Source organism: Anas platyrhynchos, chromosome 15 (assembly GCF_047663525.1).
Source record: "Anas platyrhynchos isolate ZD024472 breed Pekin duck chromosome 15, IASCAAS_PekinDuck_T2T, whole genome shotgun sequence".
NCBI lineage: Eukaryota > Metazoa > Chordata > Aves > Anseriformes > Anatidae > Anas > Anas platyrhynchos.
Genome location: NC_092601.1, coordinates 389,087 through 403,350, shown reverse-complemented (window position 1 = coordinate 403,350; position 14,264 = coordinate 389,087). Strand labels below are relative to the sequence as shown.

Genomic DNA, 14,264 nt, shown 5'->3' with positions numbered 1-14,264 from the left:
TTGGGAACAATTCCCCGTCTTTTGGGGAAAACTCCCCATTTTGGAGGAACACTTCCCCTTTATAAGGAAAAATCCCCCCTTTTTGGGTACAACTCCCCACTTTTTGTTAACGTTTCTCCCTTATTTGGGACCAATTCCCCCTTTTGGGAAACAACTCCCCATTTGGGGAAAATATTCCCTTGTTTGGGGAAATTTCCCCCTTTTTTGGGAAAATTCCCCTGTTTGGGGGAAAAACTCCCTCTTTCTGGGTAACAACAACATACTTTTAGGAACAATTCCCCCTTTTTGGGGAAATTTTTTCCCCAAAAAGGGGGAGTTTTTCTCCAAAATTGAGAATTTTTCTCCAAAGGGGGGAGTTTTTCCCACAAAGGGAGCAATTGTTGCCAAAAAATGGGGAATTATTACCAAAAGGGGGGAGTTGTTCCCCAAAAAGGGGGAATTTTCCCCAAAAAGGTGGCATTGTTACCTAAATAAGGGGAGTCATTCCCAAAAAGTGGGAGTTGTTTACAAAAAGTGGGAAGTTTTGCCAAGAGAGGTGGAATTGTACCCAAAAGGGGATGTCTTTGAGGTCTTGTGTGGGGTCTCCTGTGAGACAGGAGGGGTCTGGACCCCTCGTTTTTGGGGTCTCCACCAGCACTGGGGTGGGCCTGAGGGCTTGGCTGCTGGTTTGGCTCTGGGGTAACTGGGACAGGGTCCGGATCGGCCCCCTGAGGGGTTCAGGGGCTGCTCTGCTCCCTCTGCGCCTGCCCTAGAGCACCTCGACCCCCCCAGCAGCCCCTAGCTTTCCTGGGACCACCCCCCCCCCGGTGCTGTTTTGTGTGGGGTGGGGGCGAGAAATGGGGGCTGGAGGCGCTCAGCTCTGCTCTTAGCTCTGCTCTTCCCCTTGTTATACATGAGGTCTCAACTCAATCTGAACTTTGTAATATTTATAAAACAAATATTTCTAAAAGGTATAAAAGCTATAAAAGGTATAAAAGGCAAGTAAACAGCGCTGGGTGTGGGGGGAGTCTACGCTCCACCAGCACGCACACACGAACATCAAACATTCTAAATATACAGAACATCGCTTTACATACTAAACCCAAGTATGCCTATACATACGTACAATCAGGAAAGGTAACAAACAATCCTCCAAGTTCCACGACTCAACTGTCTCCATTTTCCACTCCTTTTCTTGATTACTAACAAGTCTCCGTTTTCCATTCCTTTTGAACAATATGTCTTGCTTTATGTTGTCAAGCAACTCGGTCCTCAGGCCCTATGGATCCCGTTCTTCCCAAATCGAAGACAAGCATATCCAGCTCCTTCTCAAGGCCATAGGGCCTGGGCCAAAAGGCACGTCCAGGTCACCATGGGCGTAACAGCAAAAGCCTTCGATGGCTGTAGCAGCAGAGGGGCCGATGGCGTGGCAGAAGGAGCAGTAAAGGAGCCCGCGGCTCCCTCACAGTCTGGCAAACCACACGTTTCTGACTGTGGTCCCACAGGGCTCTTTAAGGCCTCAGAGATTGCTCGCCAGGTGCCAAGCAATCCCACTGCAACCTTGTCGTTTCTCGTTGCAGAGTCCCACACCTTGACCTCAGTTTGGTCCCATGTTTCAGGATCATAAACTGTCCGATTGTTAATAAGGAGAATAAGCTGTGAGGTGACCAGGACAGTCTTTGTTCCTAAGGACGTATGATTCCCCATAATGCGCAGCTGCTTAGCAGCGAGGGGCAGTTGTGTGCTGGCTCCACTTCTCTCAGCTCGAGCTTCTCTCCAGCTCTGGCGCGCCTGTTTCCAGTACGAGCTTCTCTGAGCAGTTTGCTGAGTTTGGCCGAACCTATCTTCATGAGGCAATCAAAATGCCTGTTCCCGTCCTGGTCTCCATTCTGCCAGCCTGTTCCTCTTCACTTCTTTTTCCTGCTTCTTTATTGATGTAACTTCATCGTGTTGCCTTTTTTTCTTCTTCTTTCTTGAAGGCAGGCTCCCCTCTTATCCCCTTCTCTCCACAGCAGTTCTTTTCAAAACAACTTTTAATTGGTCAAACAACTTTGAATGTAACAACAACAGCAAACGCCCAGAAACATCCATGCCTTAATGGCTGGAGAACAAGAAACCCGAGCCTGCATGAAGTCTCCTGAATCACCCTTCTTGGTTCCCTCTAAACTCTTTTACATTCCTGATGGCCTCCTTGTTAAGAGTCTAATTTTATCTCAACCACAGGGCTTTCCAAGCCCCATGGCCACACTCCCAAACCTCCCCCTTCTTTATTAATATCAACCATTTTCTCCACACAAATTACCACTCCATATATCACAATCATAGAATCATAGAATCATAGAATATCCTGAGTTGGAAGGGACCCTTAAGGATCATCAAGTCCAACTCTTGACACCGCACAGGTCTACCCAAGTTCAGACCATGTGACTAAGTGCACAGTCCAATCTCTTCTTAAATTCAGTCAGGCTCGGTGCAGTGACCACTTCCCTGGGGAGCCTGTTCCAGTGTGCAACCACTCTCTCTGTGAAGAACCCCTTCCTGATGTCCAGCCTAAACTTCCCCTGCCTCAGCTTAACTCCGTTCCCGCGGGTCCTGTCGCTGGTGTTAATGGAGAAAAGGTCTCCTGCCTCTCGACACCCCCTTACGAGGAAGTTGTAGACTGCGATGAGGTCTCCCCTCAGCCTCCTCTTCTCCAGGCTGAACAGGCCCAGTGCCCTCAGCCGTTCCTCGTACGTCTTCCCCTCCAGGCCTTTCACCATCTTCGTAGCCCTCCCTCATCTTCTTTTGAGTATCATTAATCCGTGTCTTGTTTTCAGATTTGGCCAAGGCCAATTGAACCAGAAGAGAATGCTTTCACAATATTCTCTGCAAGATTTATAAACAAGTTTTTAGCAATTATTGGACTCCCATATCTAGAATATTTCACCCAACTCATTGTTCCACACAATGTATACTAATCATCCCCAGCAGCATCACATACATCAAATTTGATTGATCAAAGTAGATAACCAATCCTCTAGGTATAGAGGATTATATATACTTGCAGCGCCGCCTCTTCTGCAAGTGGGGGCTGCACGCCAGTGAGGGGGGCACAGGGTGATAACGGGTGACAACATCGACATCCACTACGCCACCAAGGGCCTGCAAGGTGCGTCCCCAGAGTGTCCCCAAGGTGTCCCCAAGGTGTCTGCAAAGTGTCCCCAAATACCCGCTAAGGTGTCCCCAAAGTGTCCCCAACCTGTCCCCAACTGTCCCCAATGCCCCCTCCCTTTTGTCGCCCCCCCCAGGCTGACCCAAGCTGCACCTCGAGGTGTGGCACCAGGGCTCCCTGGGGCATAGCGAGCTGATGGGCTTCGGCTCCTGCCAGATCCCCAGCACCCCGGGGTGCCACGCGCTGACCTGCATCACCTGGCGGCCCCAGGGGACCTGGTGGGAGCGCCTGAGCCAATTTTGGCTGGGGGGGGGGGCCCCCAACCGCTTACCCCCAACCCCGGTTACGGCGACCGCATTCGGCTGTGCACCGGGGCCGCTGGCACCGTGCGCCTGGAGCTCGGCGTCATCCTGGGCCTACGGCCAGCACCAAGGTGTCACCTGCGCGAAGGGGGACACAGAGGGGACGGCACTGCCACCGGGCCCCGAAAAACCCCGGGGACAGAACAATAATGGATGATGCTCAGAGGGCCTTACGGGGCGAGTGAGCTTTCTAGAAACATCTTTTACCCTGATCTCCTGGGAGGCAGCAGACTTCTCCATGGGTTGGGTCAGGCCGGCATATGCGGCCCTCTGTTCTGCTCAGAAGGGAGTCACTTATGACAGTAACCCTTCTCTTCTTCTTGATGGAGGTGGTCGTGATACTGGGGAAGGCTGACTTGCCCTAGAAAACCCCTCCAACCTGGATGGACCTTCATGCACATCATCGTTTGTGTGTCCATTACTTCCAGAGTCTGTTGTTTCAGGGCACCTGAAAGGAAGGTGAGGTAGGCAAGGAGGGGTTCGCCTGCTGCCCCGAGCAGATCTAAACTTCCATCCCTTCGTCACTGAGATGCACTCCTTCTGCCTGATGGCCAGAGGGTAGGGGATCCTCCATTTCCTCTGCTGTGTCTGCCTGACGCATCTGTCCCAGGGCTGGCAGAGTACAGTTCAACCTTCTCCGACTCCCTGGTGCTCCTCAGCCTGCCCACCTCCTCCCGAAGCTCTGCCAGGAGGCTGAGCAGTTCTTCTACCTGGGCGCACCTACCACAGGTGGACTCACAGGATGGGATGTCAGGGAGAATTTCTTCATGCAAAGGGTGGAACCGGCTGCCCAGGGCACTGCTGGAGTCCCAGGCCTGGAGCTATTAAAGAAATGCGTGGACTTGGCGCTAAGGGCCGTGGTTTTGTGGTGGGCCTGGTGGTGTTAGCTGAAACTTGGACTTGAGCTGAAGGCCCTTTTCCAAGCACAAGGGTTCTGTGACTCTTTCACTGGTTGAGTAGGCGCCATGCAGTCACCGGGCCCAGGGAAAAGACGTCCTTGGTGGCCTCCAAGTTAGCTCAGCGTCATGGCACCGAGTCACTGTGAAGGAGCTGCTGGAATAACGAGACAACAACCTAGTTCTATTAAAATATATATTGCTCTTTTGAGGACTGCTGCGGGGCTAGCAGCAGCAGCAACACAGCAGTGGAAATCTCCGTCCTGACATTGCGTTATGCCTTGACGTCAGGATCAGGGTGGTTTGAACTGCCAAGGAACGGACCATGGGTTCCGGGTCGTTCTCTGAAGGCTGGAGGACTGCAAAAGAAAGAAGAGCAGAGATGAAAACCCACTCCTTGCAGAGATCCCCAGGCATCCCCTGCAGACCATGCCAGCCCCACTCGACTCTTCCCCAGGCCAGGAGGAGCAGGAGGGACAAAGGAATCCATTGAAAGCTGCTGCTCAGCAATGTCCCAAATGCAGCCACCAGGCCTTCCCCACCTGCGCACCACAGGTCAAGTGGGGCACCTTCACAAGCTGGTTCCCTCACCACCTGCCTCCATCCCTTGGGAGGATTCACACACTCCAGGAATCTCCTGGACTCTTTCCTCTCGCTATTGTGCTTCCCCATGAGAGCAAGGGCTAGCAATCGTGACCCTGCTCCTAGCTGCTTGTAGGCTGTCTCATCTCCCTCTTCGTCCTGGTTGCGTGCTCTACAACAGGCTCCCACCTTCTGTCAGCCTTACTGCCCTTTCCCCTGACTCTCCCTCAGGGACACTCAACCCTTTCAGCGGCACTGCCCAGCTCCAGGCTGGGAGGCCATTCCCTGACACCACAGGCTACCCCGTCTCCTCTCCCTCGTTCCTATGGCTGCATTGCTCCTCCGCCCCGAAGCATTTCCCTGGAGCAGGGCAAGGCACGGGGGCCTCTGCCGCTGTCCCCCCAGCCCTAGCACACCCCCCACTGCCCTCACTCACCGCTGAGGATTTCATTCAGCTTCTCCTCGCTCTGGTCCTCGCAGTAGCGCGCAGCAAGACCTAGACACAGAGATCCCATCAGAGCCCCGCTCCCCAGCACGCTCCCAGCAGCACAGCCCCTGGCCTGGCCAGCCAGGCTGTGCCCCCTCCTGCACCCTGGAGCAAGGGCCCAGTCGGGGGGCTCTGGGGGCAACAGGGCTGTGCCTCACTGCCAGGGCAGTGCCTGGGGCTGCCAAAGGCTGCCCCAAGAGGGACCCAGGGGCTGGGCTCACCAATGAATCTGACGGCCTCAAGTCGCAAGTTGGTCTGAGTGGCCTTCAGGTAGGGCTGGCTCTGCTGCAGGTATTCTTCTACTCTGCCTCTGTCCTGCTGCAGCTGGAGAGAGAGAGAACGCAGGGTCACGGGGCTTGCACACCCTCTCCAGGGTCTCCTCCAGCATCCTGGGGGCAGGGAGGGCAGAGGGGCCTGCAGAAGAGCCCCCTGGGGCTCTGTGCTGGCAGGAAGGGAGCGAGGATGCGGCTGCAGGCAGCGGGCTCTGGCCGGGCGCGTTTGCCCAGCTGGGGCAAACCAAGTTGGGTCCTTACCAAGCACTCCCCAATCCTCCACGTCTGTTCTGTCTGGACGAAGCGCTTCAGCTCCTTGCGTCGCAGAAACTCTGCAGCCACGGCGAGAGCTTTCCCAGAGGCCTGCGGAGCAGCAGAGGTTGGGAGGTAGCAGCACAGCCTTGGGAAGGAGACCCTCTGTCCCCTCCTCTTGGCAGGGCTGCGAGCCTTTCCCAGTGCGTTAGGGGAGGCTGTGGTGGGGGGCAGCGTGCACTGGGTTCAGTGGCCAAGGCAAGGCCACGGGACAGCCACCATCGGAGGCAGCTCATGCTGACGGCCAGAGATCCCCCAGAGCAACCCTGTGGCATCAGCACACCCTTGCCCACATAACTGCTCAGCTCTGAGATCTGTACCTTTGCTACGCTCTCACTCTGGTCTCTCATGTGAAAGTAGAGTGGGAGAAAGCTCCTGTGCACTCTCCTCTTCATTTCCTTCTTCCTTTGCTGCAGCACAGCCTCCACCACGGCTTGGAAGAGGCAGATGGAGTGCTCCCGCACCTGGCTGGACGCCTGGCAGGGAGCAGGACAGGAGGAATTTCAGCATTAGCGTGGCTGATGTGAAGGGAGCTCCCAGCACTGTGAGATGCTTCAGCGCTGGATCCTTCCCAGAGGAGCTGCTCAGGGGCAGCTGCAAGGCCTGGTGCCCGTGAAGGGCAACGCAATCGGTTGCCATCGCAGGCTGCCCGCCAGCCACCCCACTTTCGCCACCAGCCGCACCAGCCATGCCCAAGCAGAGCTCCCCAGCGCCTGGGCTGACGAGGAGACTGGGAAGGCCCTGCCTGAGTGCTGCCCACAGGGCCGGGCTGAAGGGCAGCCCTCATTACAGGGGGCCCAGCTGAGGGCTCGGGCTCCCGCAGCACACTTACGTGGTCAAAGAGTGGCAGGAGCTTCTCAGCCAGCTGCAGAGCCAGGCCACTGGCCTTCCACCTCTCCACATGAGCCATCACGTTTTTCAGCACAAGCAGGGCCTTCAGCACCACATCTGTGTTGGTGTCCTGCAGGGCCTCCAGGATGTCTGGCAGCAGGACCTGAATTTTCCTTGCCTGTAGGAAAGACACCATTTCCCTTCCGTGAGGCAGTGAGAGACCACCCTGGGCAAAGGGCTCTGGTTCCTGAGCACCAGCCTCCTGCCTTGCTTCGTGGCAGCGGGGAGGGACGGGAGGGCAGAAGAGCAAAGCCCCAGGCTGCCAACATGGCTTTGCTTGACGATGGCCCGCTCACCTTCTCAGGGCTCTCTGACACGGTGCAGAGCCCGTTCAGAACCAAAAAGCGCATCATTGGTCTTGGGTGCCTCAGGTAGCTCTGGAGGTGCACTGGGTTAACAAAGTCCTCCTCAGAAATGTGATTCTGGGCCAGCATCTGCAAGAAAGAGCAGTGAGAGCCTGGCAGGGCCTGCAGGGCTCCCTGCAGCCTCTTCTTCTCCCACCTTTGGGCAGGGATGGGGCAGCGCCAGCTGGCACCAAAGAGGCACCAGGCGCGGGGAGCTACAGGGGCTTGCCGGCCCCAGGGACCATGTGTCCGTACGTCCTGCGGGAGCTGGCAGTTTGGGGGTAGATGGGCACAGGGCTGTGCCTGTGTGCCTGAAGGGGCACACGTAGCCCTGCTGGGAGCAAGGTTTCATCTGGGAACTCACAGCCAAGCGACGGATGCAGGTGTCTTCGGTGACTGCGGTGCACCAGTTGCGCAGCGGCAAGTCTTCCATGATGATGTTTAAAATCTTCTCCAAGGTCTTTGGCATGGCCAGGATCACCTCCCACATGGCCAGGTCAGTGCTGCAAGCCCAGAATACTCTGTCAGTGAGGCTGCCTCAGCCGCAGGGCCACAAACTGGGCCAGCCCCAGAGGACCCAGGCTGTCCTGCAGCCCCTGTGACTTGGGGAGCACTGAGGGCCCAGCCTGGGCAGGCAGGAGGGGGCTGAGCTGGTGTTCCCTGGGGGCTGGGGGACTCTGGGCTGTCTTGGACAGCTGGGCTGCTGCAGCCCTGGCTGGCCCAGTAGGGCTGGAACACATTGGTGGGAAGGAGGGCTGTGCTCCTTGGGGATGTCCTGCTCTTTGCCATTGGTGTGGCAAGCAGAGAGTCTCCAGGTGCATCTCCCGACGCGGAACAAGCCCTCAAGGATGTTAAGGCCAGGACCTGTCACGTGGCAGAGAGAACTGCAGCAAGTTCTTGGCTTCTTCCCTGGACATCATGTTGGTCAGCTCGAGAAGCAGGGAGTCCAGGCACTGCCGCGCCGATGCCGTGTGGATGCTGCCCAGGTTTCTCCTGATGCACTCCATGGTCTTTGGCACCTTGGGGGACAAAGTGGGAATGGTGTTGCCAGCAGACCGCAGCCATTGCCACAGCTGCCACTCAAACTTTGGCCCCTTCCATTGCTCTCTGCTGGCTTCAGGTGGCTTCTGGAGCCCAAGAGACCCCGATGTGCGAGGGAGGCAGGGAGGGAGGCAGGGACGGAGAGAGGAACCACGCCTGGAAGAGCTCAAGGGCAGGGCCATGGCCACAGGCCACTTACATCTGTCAGCCAGTAGTCAGGGTCCTCCAAGGCTGCGTCCAGCACGCTGCAGGCCCCCTGCTTGTCATGGATGCTGGAGTCTTGTAAAGCTTCAAGGGCTGTGAGGATGATGTCCAGCCTCTCATCAGGGAAGAGATGTCCTCCAAACCCCTGTGGGAAGAAGGAGGAGCGAAGACATGCCTCACTGAGTGTCCCAAGGGTGCTGCCTAGCTGAGCAGCAAGGGCAGCTCTGGAGAGAGGGCCCTCGGGGGAAGGGGTGAGGATGGGGCATATGGGGCCAGAGTGCTGGCCCTGCAGGTAACCAGGGCTTGCTGGTGGCCAGGAGGGCTGGAGCTGCTGCCGGGACACAGGGGAGCAGCCTTCGCATAGCCCCAGCCTGGGGACAAGAGGAACCCTCTCAGCAGGGCGAGTGAGGCCGTGCCAGCCCCACCGGTTCTGGACCCCTTTGCTCACACGAGATGCCTGCTGATGCTGCGGACAAGATCCCCAGCAAGGCCAGAGCTCATTACCTTGGCAATTTCACACGGAGTTGATGTTATAGAAAATGGAAGTTTTGCATACTCCAATTTCTTGTGTCTCACTGCATAATATAGCATGTCCTCTCTCAATATGCATTCTAAACAGGGAGAAACACCAAAGAGTCAGTAAGGAAGAGCATCTTTGCCAACAAGCTTGCCAAATGGTGAAAAGCACTTTCACTAGGAATGTCTGAGGAGGGAGGCTCAGACCCACGGCGAGGAGAATGGTGGGCAGGGATGTAAAGCACAAGGTGAGGAGTGCTGGGAGCAAGAGGGACCTCAGGGATGATGCAGAAGGAGGAGAAGCAATGGCGTTGGGTGCCGTGGGGGTAGCAGCGTGTCACAGACCCCCTTCTGCTCGGGGTCAGGATGTGCAGGAAGCCCCCTGACACCTGCCTTTAAGACGGCAGGGAGCAAACAGTCAGGGAGCATTCTGGAGGGCGTCACCATCCCTGGTGATGCACGGCTGGCTCTGCTGTTCACTCCTCGGGGAAGATGCCATTTGGGAAGTGCTCATCGATCGATGGCTTAGACTGGGGGACACCACAAAACAGCGTGGTAGGTGATCTGGGGAGGGTTGGGAAGGACAGCAGCAGAGAACTGCTCCTGGACGGCAGGTGAGCGTCTAGCTTCTGTGGAAAACGATAGCCAGAATGCTGCGGGAAGCTGCTGTGAGGAGCAGAGGAGGCCAGGGAACCTGGCAGAATTCCGTGGGCAGCCTCCACCAAGCACAAAAACGATCCTTCACAATACTCAGGGAGAACAAGTAGGCAAATCAGTAGATGTTTGTGTGCAGACGGACGCTGCCCACCACACCTTCTTACCTCTTCCTTCTGTGAGGAATGCGTAGAAGTGATAAAGAGCATCCAAAGCTCTGATTCTGGTGGTATCTTTGCCACCGCTGAAAATGAAGAGGTGGCCCAGCAGCTGTCCCAGGATGGGGATGTGGACCTCTTTGTGGGTGCCAGGGCTGCCCTTGCATTTTCTAGCAGTGAACAAGGTCTGGGCGAGGGAGGGAGGAGAGAAGGGTTAAGTGGAGGCAGAGAGCAGGACCTGGGGAAGGAAGAGCAAGGGCAAAGGAGGGACAAAGACCCTTTCTTCAGGGCAGAGCTCTGCTGAGGCCCCCACCTGTGCCCGGTCTTGCTGCACAGGCACCCCCAAGCTGCAGGATGCTCTGGAATGTAGGGAAGGGGAGACAGGCTGGCTGAAGGGTTCCTGGCATCTTACCTTCCCCAAATATGTGACCAGGAAATCACTCATCCTCTCAATCTTCTGCAGGGCAATCTTGCGCACAGCTGTGTTATGGGAGTTGGCATAGTGCAGCAGCGCCTGTGAGCAGAGAAGCTGCTGGTCTGCCCTTGGAGCTGATGCCTTCTCCAGCAGAAGCAGCACTGCTGAACCCCTGGCTGTGCTCACGCCGTCCATCAAAGCTTCCCCCAAGGTGGAGCAAAGCCCTCAGCAGGGCTCCTGCCCCTGCGTTCCTGCCCTTGCAGGCTTGCCACAGATCCACCAGCCAACTTTGTGGTCAAGCAGACAGGCAGATGCCACCTGCCAGCGCAGCCTCAGCTCCTTCCTGCGCCCTCCCCCAGAACGCGGCCCTCTGTCCCCCCTCCATGAAGGCTGGCTTCTGTGGCTTGAACCAGGGGTCCGCAATGGGGCAGGGATACAGCCACTGGGCAGCCAGGAGATCAGGGCATCAGGGCCACGCTCCCGTGCAGGATGGGCATGTCCCTGGGGATCTCTGCCCCATTCACACCTGGCAAGAGAAGACTGGAGGGACTGGGGGAACGGAGGAGAGCAGCTCCAGCTGCCGCCACTGTGGTGCCCAAGGAGTGGGCTAAAATTCTCCCACTGCTTTGGCACACGGTGATCTCTTGGGGTCTGCAGGGGCTGGCCCAGAAGTGCCATGGGCAAGGTTTTGCTGTGACATGAGAGGATTCTTCAGAGGGGAAAGGGTCTTTGACCACAGCCAGGGGATGCCAGGCTCCCAGAAGAACTTGGTGGGCTTCCCCAAAGGAGGTGGGCGCCTGCCTGCAGTATGCTCAGTCCTAGCACTAGGGGTGGGCCATCCACTGCAGCATGGACATTCGTTACCCCCCCAGCTGTGGAACCACTCCTGGGAAACCGACTCTTTGCAAATGCCAGACCTGCAAAATATTCTGCAACTCCTTGCCGACACTGGAGATTGGACAGTTGCGTACAAAGGCCTGCAGCATGATTTCCATGGCGTTCATGGTCTGCAAGGAGGACAGAGGATCAGAGAAGCATTTCTGAGCTCCTTCTCACCCCCAGGAGCTGACTGAACCTCCAGCAGCAAGGGAGGACACATGCACCACCTCACAGAGCCCGGGGGTGACTTTGGGGCTAAACAACTTCTGTGTGGAGACCTCCTGGATCAGGCCAGAGAAGGGGAAGGGGAAGAAGAGATTAGGCTGGGAAAGCAAATCTGGGCCCCGGCCCTGCATTCGTTGTCCAGTTGCCTCAGCACGTGGGAGCATGGCAGCAGCCCAGCGGGACTGGGGGTGTCGCTACCTCACCCAGCACATACCTTGGTGTAGAGATCTTTTTCTGCCGCTGACATGTCCAAATAGGGAGGCAGAAAGAAGACGCTCTTGAAGCAGGCATGCAGGAGACTCTCCTTTTTGCCATCCAGTGCTGACTCCACTGTGGCGCTAAGAAGGGAGATAGGAGCTTGTTGGACGCTGGTGCTGGAGTGGTGCCTCAAGGCTTAGGGAAGGAGGACAGGCATCCATGGGAGGACAGGCATGTCCCTGGGAGGACATGTCTTCCCATGGACAGGCATCCCTGCGAGGGATGGGAAACCTTCCTGTCAGCTTCAGGGCCACCAGGACATTGCCCAGGGATGTGCTGGCCAAAGTAGGGGCTTAGCAGGTACCTGAGCGTAGCAATAGTTAGCATGGCTTTCATTCGAAACGCTGTGTGCAAACTGTCTGTGGGCTCCTCTTCCAGCAAAACCTGCAAAGCACAACCAGGATGGGACGTGGCAGACACCAGCCCCCCGTGCCTGCTGCTGAAGGCCCAGCAGCACACCCAGTCCTGCCTTGGGCAGCTTGGTGTCTGTGCATGGTTTGTCTCCACCTCCCCCTGCCCCAGCCTCACAGGGGGCTGGCGCTCAAGGGGCCTTGCCCCTTCCCCAACCCGCCATGCGTCCCCTCACCTTGATGTTCTCTGCCAGCTCCATTTCGCGGCAGAAGGCATCCATGTCCTCCAACAAGGAACAGTCTCTGCACATGGTGCAGATGCTCTCCAGGAACTTCATTTTCTTTTCCTCATCCTGGCAGCCACAAAGAGAACCACGGGGAGCGTGAGGGGGGAGAACCAGAGCCCACAGCACCGGAGTGCTGCGACGTGCAGTGCTGTCTGAGACACACAGAGGGCAGCAGCTCTGCCCAGCCAGCAGCGCTCCTGCTGCCTGGCAGCAGGGCCAGGGCCCTGTCAGGACACACCAGCACAGCCACGACAGAAGTGGCTGCCCTTACCTTCTTTGTGCTGACAAAAATCTGGATGAAGTTCTTGGCTTCCTCTTTGCCAAAATCCCATAACCAGGCATCTAGCAATGGAGAAGAGCGAGGAGTGCTGCAGTGAGGGGCTGAAGGCAGGAGCGAGGAGAGGAAGGGCCCCCAGCATGAGAGACACACGGACCTGCTGGAGCAGGTCCAGAGGAGGCCCTGATGCTGATCAGAGGCCTGCAGCACCTCCCCTAGGACAGGCTGAGAGAGCTGGGCTTCTTCAGCCTGGAGAAGAGGAGGCTCCAGGGGGCCCTTAGAGCGGCCTTCCTGTACCTGGAGGAGGGCCTGGCCGACAGGATAGCTGGGGAGGGACTCTTTATCAGGAGTGCTGTGACAGGACAAGGCCTAACAGATTTAACCTCACGGAGGGTAGATTTCAATTAGGTATTCAATTAGCAACAAATTCTATACTCTGAGGGTGCTGAGGCAGCAGGATCTAGGCCCCCTCTAAGCTCCCTCCCAACCCGGGGCGAGGCCATGCTGGGTTGGGCTCCCAGCACCCCCAGCATCCAGGTGCCATTCTGCCCCCCACCCACAGGATCCCGCTGCTGCCGTGCCAGGAAAGACATCCTGGCTTCAAGCAGGGATGCTTGCCTGGCCCCAACCTTCCCAACCCCACGGGATGCTCACTCACTGGGATTCGGTGGCAGGAAATCCAAGGAGTGCAGCGGAAATCTGCTCTCCTCAGGAGACCAGGTCTCCTGCCAGTTCGTCCTGGAGCAGGACTGGATTCTCCTTACCGCCCTGCGGCATGGAGGAATGAAGCGATGGTTGCAAGGATACCTCCCCAGGACAACACGGTGTCTTCTCCAGTGGCGGCAGCGTCGGAACCGCATTTTGGGACGTGGGCTGTGCACTTAGACTCCTTAAAGGCTCTGTGCTCCTGCCCTGTCCCGTCACTGTCCTGCACGGACACTGAGGGTCTGGGTCACAGCTGCATATTTGGTAGCAGATGGGGGCGTCATCAAGGGAGGTCACAAAGGGTTCCACTGTGACACGCTTCTGGGCTGGGCAGGTGAGCAGCTCAGCACTGCATAGCCACTTGCCCACCCTGTCCCAGCAGGATGGCGATGGGAATCAGAAGGGCAACGATGAGAAAGCTTATGGATCGAGATAAATATAACATTCTAGGAAAAGCCAAAGATGCACATGCAAGCAAAGCAAAAGAAGGACTCCATTCACTACTTCCCATTGGCAAGCAGGTGCTCAGCCACTTCCAGGAAAGTAGGGCTGCTCAAACCTTGGGGTTTCTTGGGAAGACAAATGCCATCCCTCTGAACTTCTGTCCGTCCTCCTTTTTTCTCCCAGTCTTATGGCTAAGCATATTCTCCAATATTCTCCAAGGGACAGTACCAAAGTACAGGGAAGATAGCAAATTCAAGGCCCAAATGCAATATTAGGCTCAAGCACAGTGATCTGAAAAAACACACACAGCCTTAGCAAACTCTCAGATCTCATACATAGTAAAAGGAAGTACATGTTATGGACCATAAAAAACAGGATCACAGAAAAATATTAAGTGCAAAGCAGACAAAATTGTGACTACTGTTAACTAAGTATGATAACTGTAAATTCCCTCTGAAGTGCTCTGGTCAAATCTACTGTTATCTCAACCCTTTGAGCACCATGTTGGGCACCTAAAAGGACTGTGGTGGTTTTACCTTGCTGTGCAGCTAAACTCCACCACAACCACTCTCACT

At 56.4% G+C, this 14,264-nt stretch overlaps 1 protein-coding gene across 1 annotated transcript; it reads right to left on the bottom strand.

The window, feature by feature from the left end:
• Positions 1-3,546: 3,546 nt before the first annotated feature.
• LOC139998763 (maestro heat-like repeat-containing protein family member 7) lies at positions 3,547-13,492 on the bottom strand. The gene is made up of 17 exons (XM_072023995.1): positions 13,199-13,492; positions 12,535-12,605; positions 12,213-12,329; positions 11,931-12,010; positions 11,583-11,706; positions 11,182-11,271; positions 10,262-10,363; positions 9,859-10,036; positions 9,026-9,132; positions 8,517-8,666; positions 8,141-8,295; positions 7,641-7,779; positions 7,229-7,366; positions 6,874-7,050; positions 6,362-6,517; positions 5,991-6,092; positions 3,547-3,570 (listed from the first exon to the last, which is right to left on the bottom strand). The coding sequence occupies exons 1-17, from the start codon at positions 13,398-13,400 to the stop codon at positions 3,547-3,549; spliced, it is 2,112 nt and encodes a 703-aa protein (XP_071880096.1). The 5' UTR covers positions 13,401-13,492.
• Between the last annotated feature and the right edge of the window lie 772 nt (positions 13,493-14,264).